Genomic DNA, 14,415 nt, shown 5'->3' with positions numbered 1-14,415 from the left:
GAGGCTGGTGACTCGGATAAACTTATCCTAAGAAGCAGAGGTGACTCTTGGTCTTCCTTCCTCATGTGAGCCAGTTTCTTTGTAGCGCTTGATGGTTTTTGCAACTGCACTTGGGGACACTTTCAAAGTTTTCCCAATTTTTCGGACTGACTGACCTTCATTTCTTAAATTAATGATGGCCACTTATTTTTCTTTACTTAGCTGCTTTTTTCTTGCCATAATACAAATTCTAACAGTCTATTCAGTAGGACTATCAGCTGTGTATCCACCAGACTTTTGCACAACACAACTGATGGTCCCAACCCCATTTATAAAGCAAGAAATCCCACTTATTAAACCTGACAGGGCACACCTGTGAAGTGAAAACTATTTCCGGTGACTACCTCTTGAAGCTCATCAAGAGAATGCCAAGAGTGTGCAAAGCAGTCATCAAAGCAAAAGGTGGCTGATTTGAAGAACCTAGAATATAAGACATATTTTCAGTTGTTTCACACTTTTTTGTTAAGTATATAATTCCACATGTGTTTATTCATAGTTTTGATGCCTTCAGTGTGAATGTACAATTTTCATAGTCATGAAAATACAGAAAAATCTTTAAATGAGAAGGTGTGTCCAAACTTTTGGTCTGTACTGTATATATAATAAGATACATTTTATCCTTTATATATACACTAAATATATAATACATATTTATATATTGTACATATATTATATATATTATATAATATATTATACTATTTATATTATACTGTATATTATACTGAATACACTATATATAATAAGATATATTTTATTTTTTTTAGTATATTTTTTCTTCATTATGTAATATATATATTAAAAATAACACACCTCTTAGTCCTTTTTAGCCTAACCTTATTAACCCCATGTATTGACACCTTTAGGGCACCGTAGTTTACCCATAATCGGTATCTATGATCCTGCTTTGCTTCATTGTTTCATCAATCAAAAAATATATATATATGTTAATCAGACATTTTGTAAAGACTAGACATGTGTGAAATATGTTTCTCGCCTGAATGCTTTTGCCACAAAAATGAAAAGCATTTCCCATATTAAAAAAAAAACCTTTAAATTATATCCTTTTATTAGATTATCGGAAAAGCCAATTGTTAGTTTTGGAGACGGTAGTTTACAAAATTGCCTAGACTGTACACAGATTACTAGGCTGATCTGTTATTTAGGACCTTGGATAAGGAGCTCCCAATTACCAGGCTTCAGCATCGTGGCAGTGGCTGGTTAATACACGGTAGATAAATGTTGGACAAACTGCCAGTTTTGGCTTAGGTGTATGGCGGCCTTCAACTATTCCCCGATGGAAAACTCCTAGTCTGGATTCACACATTGGTCCGAGGACTGGCCGCCATTCATGGACTGGCCTCCAGGTTTTCTGACCCAAACTTGACCCCATGCCTGTGAGGTTGTTGAGCTCAGGTCCTGTCCATGTATCATGGACCGTGGCATATGGATGTGTGAATCATGGCCCAATCCTTATGTTCTAAAGGTAGATAATGCATGCTCACTTGGACGTGGATGTGTATGTAGTTGGGGGGCTGGGAGAGATCACAAAATTGATAAAACCAATTCAAAAAAAGATTATGATTCCGTATTTAAAAAATAATGGCACAAAATAAAAATATAATATTAATAAAAATCATTGGATAACCCTTTGAATCATATGATAAAGTTCACACAAAACCATTACATCTCAATGTTCATTTTAGCAAAAAAATTGTTAGGTTGACATCGTGATGTATATGTAGCCCACGGGGTAACGCGGCGTGACTTCGGCTTCATGCTGTTCTATTAATGTGCAGCACTGTGTAAGATCATAGTGCTGGGTGCATTTTGATGTATAGACCAGTAATTCTCAAGCTACAACCTCAAATCTGTGATCATACACCGCTACATTTACTAAAAACCCAGGATAGCACGGTGCATGAACCCCCTAAAAACACGTAAGACAAGTTGAGAATCGGTGGAGCTTTCCTGTGTTCTCCACGGGATACCCGCTGCTATGCTCTTATGCTTATCTCTGCTCCAAACAAAAGGATCTGCCAATAAAATTCAGCAGGCCGGATCCCTCTCCCCCTATCATCATCTGTTGGGGGAGAGTCGGGAGGCCCCCATACACATCCCAAGGCCTGACAATCCCTCTAAAATTGGCCAGATGTTACCTAATGTATAAGGGGGCTTTTAATTTAGTGTTTTGTGATGGGTAGATTTCTGGTAAGTTCTTGGGCTACAGTGAAACCTTTTAATTATCAAAAAATGTAAAAAAAAATGGTGGATTGCCCTAATATTATCTTCAGGGTTGGATCTAACTCTCCATAGTGATCAAGATATATACAACTTTCAATGCAGGACCATAAGTAGCTCAATATGTACAGTACTGTGAATAATCAATATTTAAGGCCCCCATAGACATTAGATAAAAGTTGGCGAAAATGCCTAATTTTTCAAGACTGCTCCGCAGTGAATCATTCCCAATGGCTGACACTTGTCCTCAATGTCAAGGTCAGCCATGTTGGGTTTCTTCACATAATTTGGCATAAGCTGTCATGTGTTCATGGTCATGTCAGCCGATCATGTACAACCTTTCGATGATCCTCAATATCAGTAGGGTGCTGTAGGTGGTAACCATCTTTTATGTGTTCTTCTAACAATGTTCCTACTCCAGAACCTGTCACCTTTCATCTAATGTCTGTGGACCTCTGTCTTTGTTTGTGTACACCCAACCTGACCCAATCCTAAAAATATTATGTATGTCGTAGAAGATGTAACAAATACTTGGCGTCAGTTATAATTCCATTGCTAATTCTAATGATGTCCCGAAAATGGTCTTCTACTTCTATTCTGTTCCTCTTCAAGTTACAAAAAATGTCTTCCTGTATACTCTTTCAAGGCCGAGTAGGTCATGTCATGGAAATGCATGACCTTTGGTACTGAAATGGTTGCGCTCTAACCTCTAAACCTCTCTCACCCAACTATTGTCATTATTTCTTTTTCTGCTCTCCACCCTCTGTTGTCAGATGGACTGTTCTGTTGTCTAAAACACTTGATAGGTGGACAGGTTTATATAATTCGAGGTGAGTTTCGTAGAGACTAGTAGCTTGGATGTTGTCTTTCTCATGCAGAGGAGAACTTGCAGTAAAGCTGTCCACCATATTGTTTCGTTTTTGTATCTCTTATCTGTGGTTCACCGGATGGGATCATAAATGGAACCGATCTCTGCTGATGGATGACGGTTTGTGGAATATACAGAGGAGACTAATCCAAAATGTAACACTGCATTGCAATGCTGGCCGATCCACTAGTGGATCATTGTTTGCACTGCCAGACCTGACCAGGTCAAAAGGATTCTCCCCTAACAGATGGTGTTGGGGAAGATAAGGATCAGGCAATTTTAATTTTATCGCCTGATCTTTTTGTTCTGCAGGCAGATAAGCGGAGACTTACTCCGCTCTCCCCAGAGAGTACACATGAATGACCATCCAACATTCATACAGTCATCTGCTTGGGGAAATCGGAAGAGATAGCTCTAGCTGAATGAGTATTTGGTTGCCAGTTAACCATGTTAAGGTATATGGGCAACTTAAAAGGGATTTCAGAAAACCCCTTTCCCCAGGTGCAGTTTATTTTTTAAAAAATAAACTCTTCTTTACTCATCAACCAAAGGTCCAACGCTGAGTTTCCGACGCTGCTCTCGGAGAGTGAGCTCAGTGGCTCTGCCCGCGTAGATGGCATGAGATGCTGATCTTATTGATTCACTACAGCACTATCAACAAGATATCACCACTGCAGACAATGCCAGGCAGGACCCAGGGTGGGTGAATACTACACCTTTTAGGGGTTTTTAATACAAAATGCCCGAGGACAAGGGTTTGCTGAAGTCGGAAAACTCCTGTATGACAAGAATCGACCAACAAACTGCAGCACTTTCTTCTCAGACCCATTATACCCATATCAGACTAGATAGACAACAAAGAATATAACCCAATGAACATAAGCCGATGACTGGTTGACGTCTTCACTGTTGAGATGCCAGTTGCATTTCAATAGTAGAGATGATTTGGAGCGCTCGTTGGGCATCATGAACGTCCTGCCAGGGAAAGTTTTTGCTCGGTTGATACAATTACATTATGATAGAACATTCGGATCCCATGTTGCACATCTTTAGTGTAAATTATTTTTAATAAGGGTACAAGCACTGGTAATAAACTAATATTTTAGTTTCTCTGGGTCAGTATCCATTCTGGATCCAGTGCCCATTTTTCCATCATCGTCATCATGTTCCCAACATACAGCAACGTACGTCATATGACGGTCTTCCTTCGTTTTTGCAAACCTGAAAATTGTATTGTACGGTGACATTTTGCCTAATGCTTTGAAGAGAAGACAACACAATGGAGGTAATGCCCTTCTCTGTTTCGTTAACGGTTTCATGCTGTTTGCCAACCAAAATGACCGGATTTTCCAGACGCCGCATATGAAACTATTATGCTGAAATTTTCTCCATCTGCCGAACGAATTTTAGTGCATTATCCGCACTCAGATTGAAGACAAATGTAAAAAAAAATTGCAGTCTGGATGCATTCAAGTGACGCCTTACTCCCGATCTGATGCTTTTAACTCTATCAGAACCAAAATAAGGGCCGGCAATGCAGTGCAGTGTACTAGGGTGGGGAGACTCATCCTCATCGGGAAGGGTTAAAGCCCAGGATCTGCGGCGCTAAACCACATCCATGCAGAGTGTTCCTAGTCAGTTCCCATATTTGGCATCACATTCTCAGCTCTTCTGATGTCACCATTGCACTTCTGCTCCTTTACCCCCCACCCTCTTCCATCAATTGTTCTCATTCCCTCTGTTGATGTCTTTTTTATTCTTCCAAAAACTCAGTGGTATGCTTCAAGTGTTGTGGCTAGACGAAGCTTGCTCAGTGTTAGAAATGCTATATTTTTTTGGCTTAGTGCAACGATTAAGAATGCAAGAGGATTATGCGGTATACCGTATATGCAAATGCAATAGTCTGAATCATCCCAAGCCAAGACTAATATTTGATTTTTTTTTGGCATTAAATATTTAACGCTTGGATTTTCCTATTGACATTTTTGGAAAATCTTATTAAAGAGCTGAATAAATTGCATTTGATTCCGGATGACTGGTATACTCCATATCCTTCTCCTTCCACTAATGCATTGACCGATAATTTGCCCCGGTAGCAGCATGCCCGCTATGATTCCTAACCATCTCATTCATTTTTATAGATACCTATGTAAAGTTAACTCTGCTGAACTCCATGGGTCAGGAAATGTCAAAATGTAAGACATCCATCCGACGAGGTCAGCCGAACCCCCTGTACAAGGAAACCTTCATTTTCCAAGTGGCTCTCTTTCAACTATCTGACGTGACTCTCATATTGTCCGTTTATAACAAGCGCAGCATGAAGCGCAAGGAGATGATAGGCTGGATATCCTTAGGTCTGAACAGCTCGGGCGATGAAGAGCTTAATCATTGGACTGAAATGAAAGAGTCAAAAGGACAGCAAGTATGTAGATGGCATACGCTGCTGGAATCGTAATTGCCATCAGTAGGTCTCTCGTGACTCAAGAGAGCTCATCTGCTCTTTGAAAGGACGGGATGTAATTTAGCCACCTGCATATGATTGCTCCTCGCAGGTAATGGCTTTGACATGCCGTGGAAAGCTCAGTACACACCAGAGATGAGGTTTCATGCCGCAGTGTGTATTCCTGTGCATCTGAGCGGAGACGGGCACAGGACGTGAGCAACATGAAGCTGGATTTCTAGATAATATTCCGATCACTTCTTAGGTGCTTTTTTCTTATTTTGTCTTGACGAAACTGTTTTGTACAATGTTCTCACCAATTAACCTGCTGCTTTTTGGTTCGGTCATAGAAGAACGTAGGGTAAAAACCCTTGTTTAAGTCTCATTAAGTCTCCTGTTTCCGCAATCAAAGCTAACCCACCAGCTGTTATTGCAGGAAACTAGATCTCCCGTGGTGCCCACTGTCTCGTTGGCTATGTACAATATCGTTGGAAATGTGGTTTAATGATAACCCTAGTGGTGCAAAAAGTACTTTTGCTGTCCAGCAGGTTTGGGCAGCTGGTAAGTAAAGTTGGCAAGTTCTCCTTTGAGTTGATGTCCAGTCCTTCCAGGAGGTCAATTGGACTCCATCTACTGTACTTTGGCCATGGTTTATGTTTACTTGCCTGTGATTAAGGGTAATTAAGTACCACTGGGTTAAGGGCTTGTTTCCTACAAAAAGTTTAATGGTCCTACCGTGAGACAGAATCCACTAGCAGTATGTAATTTTGGTAGCTGGGGCAAGAGATCAGAAGATGAAACTGGTCTTCAAGATACCATCAAACTCTATGGTGTAAGCGGGACATATATTTTATTGATGTCCTGCTGCTTGTTGATGTTGGCAGGGTACTTGCCTATGTACGAACAGCCTACATCTGGAGAATGGGTTGTTGTATTGGATATTACTCCAAGTGGCTTGGACTTATATAAAATAATTATTTCTTGCCATCTGGAGCCGGTGATTAAAGGGTTGTTATATTATTTAACGGGTAAAATTTCAAAGTGATTGAAAAAAAGAAACTTTACAATTTACTTGTTATTAAAAATACACTCCGCTTTCAAGAAATAAGTGATTTTTAATTTTACAGTGTACCGTCCATTGCCTAGGTGGTGGCCTGACATGCGCAATGCTTACAAGCTCTTCCTAATAGAGCTTGTAAGTGCTGTTCTGAGCTGGATGGATCACTGGAGCACTCTGTTACCTCCCGAATCAGCCATGTTCACTCAAGGCATGCTCCTCCAAAGCTGCCTCTGTTTGCAGCAATGGAGAGCACACAGTACAGGTCATCGGCGCGATGATGATCCTTGGTCCGAACTGTCATTCAGGCAGGAGCATATCAGCTCACAACAAGCAGTAAAGTGGGATGCAGGGTAGCTGTGCCCTCCAACGACTCCTCTAAGGGAGCATTCATAGGAATGTACATACCTATTCATGTGATCTCCGAAGCATGGTCAGCCTAGCCTGTTATTATTGTAGACCCCTTAATGGTGGCAAGTTAGAGATGTAGAACAGATTACATGTCTCGAAATACAATTCCAGGTTTGCCCTAATTTTCATGGGATATGAAAGCCTATATGAAAGTATAAAGCACAAATAACAAACAAATATCTACATAAAACCATAAAAGCCATTTTCTGACATTCATTGATAGACAACAAAGAGCCCAAAAGATAGAGGAGGCAGATAATGATGAAAATAAAAGGATTACTTACATTTAAAAACCCTTCTCTTATTGGATTGGCCAAGAAGCTACTCATGGGCGGTCTTTCTTCTGGGAACTCCCCTGAGCAGCAGTTTTCTGCCGAAGAGGCTCTAAAGGAGATAACCATGACGTGATGGTCATTTTATGAAATCCATGGGCATCCATGCAAGATGGTTTACAATAAATATCCATTACTGAGAGCTGCACTGGATGTGGCTCTTGGTTCTAGTTAACAAAGAAAGATTCTGGGCAAGGGGTCACCCAACCATGTTAGATAGTAGGACTTTTAGAAAGGGAATTTAAAATGGATATTCCCTCAAAGTAACGACAGTCATCAAACAAAAATCAAATACCACAGAGAAATCACCAGCAATGATGGCTTTAAGGTGTTCTTGTTGAAGTTGGGGAACAACTCCTGCATGTTTGTGACTCTGTATACTATATGTTGTCTGTAAACCTCAGATTGTTAACAAAAAGTTTGATCTGCTGAAAGTTTATATTATGGATTGTCCTGTGCATCGTTCTGTAAAGGCAGCCATTTTGAATCCCATCACAAGTCACTCACAAAATGGTTGTCTCAGGCATGTATTCAATCTAATTTTTTTTCATTATAGTCTCATTGTCATTTTTGTACCATGCCCAAACATTTACACATTATATTTGTTACCTAAGCCGAATGACTATTGTAGCGTGAATGTCCGGGAAGGTTTTGTCATTTTTTTTTTGATATATGTAAAAATTATTGTTTTGAAAAAGTGACAAGAAAAAAGTGTAAAATAGAAACAAGAGATTGTGTACAAATGTAATGACAGATAATTGTTATTTTTTTGTGTTACATGTTCGTTTATTTTGGAAAATGAGGATTTGTAGCCTTGTTAAGATATTTTATGAACTTAAAGGGGTATCTGGGACTTTGATATTGGCGGCCTAGCCTCCCTCTCAACAAACCCAACTGATTAGTTGATTGAATAGGACAGTGACTCGCTCATTGCTTACCGGGCTTAACTCCGTACTTTTAGTAGTGGCTGCATAGCTGACGTTACAGGGCAGTCCTAATCACTCGATTTGGACAAAGTTGTCATGAGCTTTAATACCAGGCACAACCATGGCTAAAGATATGGAGCCACTGCTGGGAAACAATGAAGTACACACTGTCCCAATCAATCCGCTGATCTTGGTGGTGTTGAGATAGTCATGGCCTACCCTAAGGACAGGCCAACAATTTTAAGATTCTGGATAACCTTTTTGAACTGGGCTTTATATACATCCTTTCCAGCAACCATTCCCGAAGACAATATTGTAAGGTTCCTATCGGTTGCAATTATTTTCAGTTTTAGGACCATCATTTCCTATAACTTTAGTTGAAAATCACCTGAAAGAAAAGTACAGGAAGAAAATTCTGTACCTCTACCGCTGCGGTTGAAATTCTTGCCTATCTTGAAAGATGAAGATGGCCTGATAGATTGTCTATTTACCATCCTCAGTTAACCTCTTCTAGAAGCAGACAATATCAGTCTAAGGAGTCACAGTGCTCAACCACCCAAGTGTCTAACGGCAGCCCTGCTCGCCTCTAATACTTTAGATTTTGAGCATAGTTGGGTTTCCATTCCTATGGGAGAATGTCAATGTACAGGTTGGCTAGCCTCAAAAAATCTAACTCAAAAAGTTGTGTAGCCTTAGCCTTTTCCAAACTACCTTTGGAGGCTTTTTTTTGCCATATATCCCCTTACGTTAGGCCAAAACATCTCAGCTGAGAGCACATGTTGATATATTCATGTACATCAAAAGTCATTTCACTACATTTTGATTTTCACATATCAAATATATTCATTCCAAGTAATGCAAAACCGCACAGGGCTATCCCCTGGTCTCGACTAATCAGGAATGCGTTCTAAATGGGCAGAAGGAAATAAGCCTTTGTCAGACACCTCTGGTGGAGGTTTAGCTAGTATGACAACAAAAGGATTGGGTTAGAGTAGACTTGTGTGACGTCGCGGGGTCATGTAAATTTCAGAGCCACCGAGGATACCAGGTGCAAAAGTGAAGTCTGCCCTGATCCGGCTGCCACGGAGGACCGGACTGGACACTTGACCGGAGCAGCACAAATCTTTTTGCTCAACCCTAGTTGGGGTGTTGAAATCCAACTACTGATTCCATTTTCAACCAACATCTGTAGGCGGGATGGGAGTCAAGACACTCTCATACACATTAGTTGGTTGGCTGATCCCACCAAAATCACGGAGTTCAGTCAATTTTAATTTTTATGGGGGGCCTTAAGAATGAAGGGCCTGCAGCATTGTCTAAGCTCAATGGCTTCTCTGCCGTGTTTTCCTACCCACCAATGATAAATGGGCCTGGGTTGCAATTCCCTACGCTCTGATGAACGCTCTGAAGGCAGATCGATCTTGTGCAAGTCTATAGAGGTCCACCAGGGTCTTCTCCTCCATTATCTTACTTGATGGTTGAATGCTCTGTAGGAAGATCGATCTTGTGCAAGTCTATAGAGGTCCACCAGGGTCTTCTCCTCCATTATCTTACTTGATGGTTGAATGCTCTGTAGGAAGATCGATCTTGTGCAAGCCTAGAGAGGTCCACCAGGGTCTTCTCCTCCATTATCTTACTTGATGGTTGAATGCTCTGTAGGAAGATCAATCTTGTGCAAGCCTAGAGAGGTCCACCAGGGTCTTCTCCGTCATTATCTTGATTGTATCAAGTTAGCAACAATAAAATGATAGCTCTACTTTAAGACGCCCAAGAAAACCAGAGGAACCTGAGACCTCTTGATACACTATCCCATGCTGTCTCCATAACTTTTGGTGCCTTTAATCACAAGATGAAAGTGGTGGAAAATACTTTGGGCCTCGTTAATAAAAGCCAGGATGCCCTAGCAGATGAATGTATTTGTAATACTAGCATGGCTATGGATTTTAGGAGATTGGACTTATTTTATTATTACATTTTAGCAGATTTTTCTTTTTATTCAATTTCCAAGACGCGTGGAGTATAATGCGACATGAATCACATGTTTTTTACATTGATACTATACAAAGCAGCCATTGTGATTATTACATCTATTTTTTTTCTGTATTCTCGCTGCCTATTGTGGCTTAATGAACTGCAGCTTAAAAAGCAACGCATTACTACAACACAAATCGTCATAGCAGTACAACTAGAGATAATTAGAGACATTAAAATCATAAAATATGCAATATCCCAATCCTATTACAGTTTACTAAGATGTCACCGCTCCATCGATAATATCGCTTGCAAAAAAAAAAAATAACCATGCAGTAAAATTAGACGATGTAGTGACAAAATGGAGCAAAAGATTCATGGATTCCTTGGTGGTGATGAACATAGAGAAAACACGGCCGGTTAGACGACACTAAATTTAAAGAAATAATGAGAATAAATAGTACCGGGCGGAGGAGGGTGGGGGGGGGGGTAGTTGTCTAAATGTTTTAATGGAAAAAGACAAAGGTGTATCCTTTTCAAATTATGTTAAAATAATAAAACCCATTAATCCCATCTGGGAGCCCCCCTATCATCCCAGTAACGCCCCCATTTTTCCAGCATGGAAACATCTCTCCCTTTCTCTCCTTCCCAAACTGTAAAATAGACTTCCAGGAGAATTCCGAAGTCCGTATACCGGAGTTCAGCACCAGACGCTAGGTGTCCGGTACGAACTACGAACTTTACAGTTTTGGTTCGCTCTTCTGCACTCATGAGCCAACAAATTTTCTGAGGTTGTGCCTGAAAATTTAGGACTCTTCCGGCAAATTCAGGACAGTTGGCAGGTATGTCCGGCCTCTAGATGTCACATCATCATTCACATGACTGCTGCAGCTAATCCCTGGCCTCAGCAGTTATGACTCATCACCCCTAAGGCCAGTGATTGGCTGCAGAAGCCATGTAAATGTTGGACATGAATTCATTGCTGCAGGCGTCACCGGAGAACCAGCATTGTACTTATTAGGTACCATAAGTATTGCTTATTTCCTGTTCTTTTTAACAACTCCAGACAACCCCTTTAAGAAGGATATGCAAGTTTGTTTGAAACATGGTTGGATTTCCCTAATGCTCTGAACCCCTGGGAAAAATGCAGATAAGTAAGTACATGTGAATGTACCCTAACAGTTACTGCAATGCAGGAACTGGGTTCAGTAATGCAGAATACATGGGGTTAAAAACTATAAGTGTCTTACTGCATATGTTTACAATTTTTACAAAGCTTAACTATACCCCAGTGTTTGAGATTGTCTGGCAATTTGCGTCTTTTTAGCTATTTCAAAGGCAGCACTTAAGAAAAGAACTGTAAGGAAGTTATAGTAAAAGAAGATGCATAATAATAATGGTTCTATGTACAAGGAGACAACACTTAGACTAGTTCCTAGTCACATACATAACATTTCATGGTTTAGAAAAACATCTGATCTTATAGTGTAATGCATGTTTTCACCCTTTGAACATTATTTTTGTCGCTTTACCATCTAGAGATAATCGACGTAGAACGCTGCACAAGTTTCGAGATACTTTGCTTTACTTATTTTGACTGTAATCTTGGGTTACATCTTGTCTTAAAGAGTAAAGAAAAAAATCTTGTACAACTCCAGAGTTATTTTATATTGCATCCCCTATTTGGTATTTTTAATGTGTATATAGTGTGTTAAAATACTTACCCATTGCTGTCTTCTGCCGTTTGCAGCGCTGCTCCGCTCCACTCCTGCATCATGTGGCCGAGGCTCTTACTTGCCCCCTCACACATCGGGACGTTACTTGCTTACTTAAACTAAATCTTTGAGAGCCTTATTCTGAGTCTTACATTGAGAAGGTAAGTTGTGGTCCACACGGAAGACGCCGGCTGGTCACAATTTTGGTCACATGATGCAGGAGAGGAGCGGAGCAGCGCTGCAAACGGCAGAATGCAGCTATGGGTACGTATTTTAATGCACACACTGTATATACATTACTTATGGTGGTCCTTTAAGTTTTTTTTGGATATAAATTAAGGGTATTCCAATATGCAGGATTACAGTCTTGTTAGTCAAGTGGGCATGGTCATCAACTTGTCACCATGGGAGTTCTTTAGGGCTATGCCCATTTGGACAACAAGACTCGATTAATATACAGGGAAGAGGAGGCCATATCTCAGGAAAGGACAGGATCAAGAAAAAAAGAAAAATTACTCCAGATTCAGGAGAACAGCGGCATTTGCACCAGCTAAAAATGTACATATTTATGGCAAGTGACAGGTGCTCTTTAAGTCCAAAATTAAGATACTTTACATCTTCACAAACTTTTGTTTAACCTGAACTATCTGTATAGGAAATTCTCTCTTTGCTGGTTAGTGTGCAGGGCGAGTCAGGTCAGGCCGTATAGACCAACGTAATGGTACTGGACAGATTTCCCTCCAATTTGCAAATTTATGTCATGCAGCAAATTCTAAATACCTCTATTTTTGCAGGAAACCCAATGAATAATGTGTTGTAATGAATAGTGATGAGCGAGTATGTTCTATTAACCCTTTCGCCAGGTATGCTCGGACGAGCACCGAGTATTTACAGCTGCTCGGTGATATGGTTGAATCGCTCCCGTGTGCATGATTTGCGACGGTTTGACAGCTTTATTACATGTGAGGAATGTGTAAGAAATAGACATTCCTCACATGTAATAAAGCTGTCAAACAGTCGCAAATCATGCACATGGGAGCGATTCAACCATATCACCGAGCAGCTATAACTACTTGGTGCTCGCCCGAGTATACTCAGCGAAAGGGTTAACAAAACATACTCGCTCATCGCTCTATATGACCCCCCCTATGTTTTCGAAGGCACCTATTTCTGTACATGAGCCTCCTATGCACGATCCAGACTCATTGAAGTTTTCTACAATACATTCCAAAGACAAAACCTCGTATACTGCCAAGAAAGGGGAACGACGGATGTCATAGGGAGGGGAGGAGGAGGGCAATAAGACTTCATTAACTTCAATGGGGTTCACTTTTTAAAAAAACGAGCGAGATACAAAACCTCAATATTTTGCCAGTGAGAGCGTGATAACTAGTAATAAGTGAGAAGAATGTGTGCAAATACTATCTACAGTGTGTAGGAGTGAATGTACGTTTAATAATTTTCTAACTTCAGACTTTTTCTCTCTTCTTTTTCTGTGTAAAGCGAGGAAGTTTTCTATTGTATTATTTCTAGAAAACCTTTGTTAAATGTTCATTTCCCTTAACGACGTACTCTGCAAAAGATGCACCCCTCTCCGATTTATGTTGATTGTATACCGCACATTGGAAACGCTATCGTTTGGCTTTCTGAAAATCTCATTATTGAAGCTGTAATATTTGATACAAGAATCTTTGAACACGATTGCTTTAATAAACTCAATTTTTAGTTATTGAGCAAAACGATGTTGGGTCATTTATTTGTTCTCCAAGTTAACACACAAGTGGACTGCATTGTCTGTGATGCCTTGAATCCGATAATAATACCAGTGCCGAGGTATAGACTGCAGATAAATGGTGCAGAATAGCACAAGGAAAGCAAAAACGGCAACCAGCTAAGTATTTTTGGCTGACCCTTGTGGTCCTGTTGCAAGCCTATATTTGAAGATTATTCCGCTCTTTTTGGGTTTCGATTTTTGATCTCCCTCGTCTAGCACAATTCTATAAGGTGAGCCTACATCATATACTACTAACAATAAAAAATGTTCAACTATCTGGAAGCACCATATTTATTTATGTAGCGTCTATTCTTCTTTCCTTTTTTCTTTTCTTAAAATTATACTACAAAAGAAGTACCATAATGAGTATAGATAAAAAGAACATACAATCCTCAACAATGAAATTGCAGCACCAGGAAGGAAAAGTGGTGGAATTATAGACATGTTAATGATCTGCAAATGATGGGAAAAAAAGATCAAAACATCTGGATTTATTCAGTCTGGAGTATGAACACCAAATGCCGAAATTCCCGCACTTAAAACCTTGGCTGCTATCAATGATGTTACTAAAGGTCGTCTGAGGAATGGGCAAATCATCAAGATCTGCTGCTGGCAGCTCCTTTGCAATTGCTGTCCAATGACAT

General features: G+C 40.2%; 1 protein-coding gene across 3 annotated transcripts in view; it reads left to right on the top strand.

The window, feature by feature from the left end:
- Positions 1–12,870, top strand: part of SYT14 (synaptotagmin 14) — a 162,601-nt gene extending 149,731 nt beyond the window's left edge. For 2 of the 3 annotated variants that reach the window (XM_073672006.1, XM_073672004.1), the window contains 2 exons: positions 3,051–3,107; positions 5,287–12,870. In XM_073672006.1, the coding sequence (XP_073528107.1) occupies positions 3,051–3,107; positions 5,287–5,600 (371 nt within the window). In that variant the 3' untranslated portion in view covers positions 5,601–12,870. The remainder of the gene's footprint in view (positions 1–3,050; positions 3,108–5,286) is intronic. The other variant, XM_073672005.1, reaches the window with a different exon arrangement.
- The last annotated feature ends 1,545 nt before the right edge of the window (positions 12,871–14,415 follow it).

This window comes from Phyllobates terribilis, unplaced genomic scaffold, assembly GCF_046119375.1.
Source record: "Phyllobates terribilis strain yellow unplaced genomic scaffold, ASM4611937v1 Scaffold_3__8_contigs__length_932513732, whole genome shotgun sequence".
NCBI lineage: Eukaryota > Metazoa > Chordata > Amphibia > Anura > Dendrobatidae > Phyllobates > Phyllobates terribilis.
This window is presented reverse-complemented; position numbering and strand designations above follow the sequence as displayed.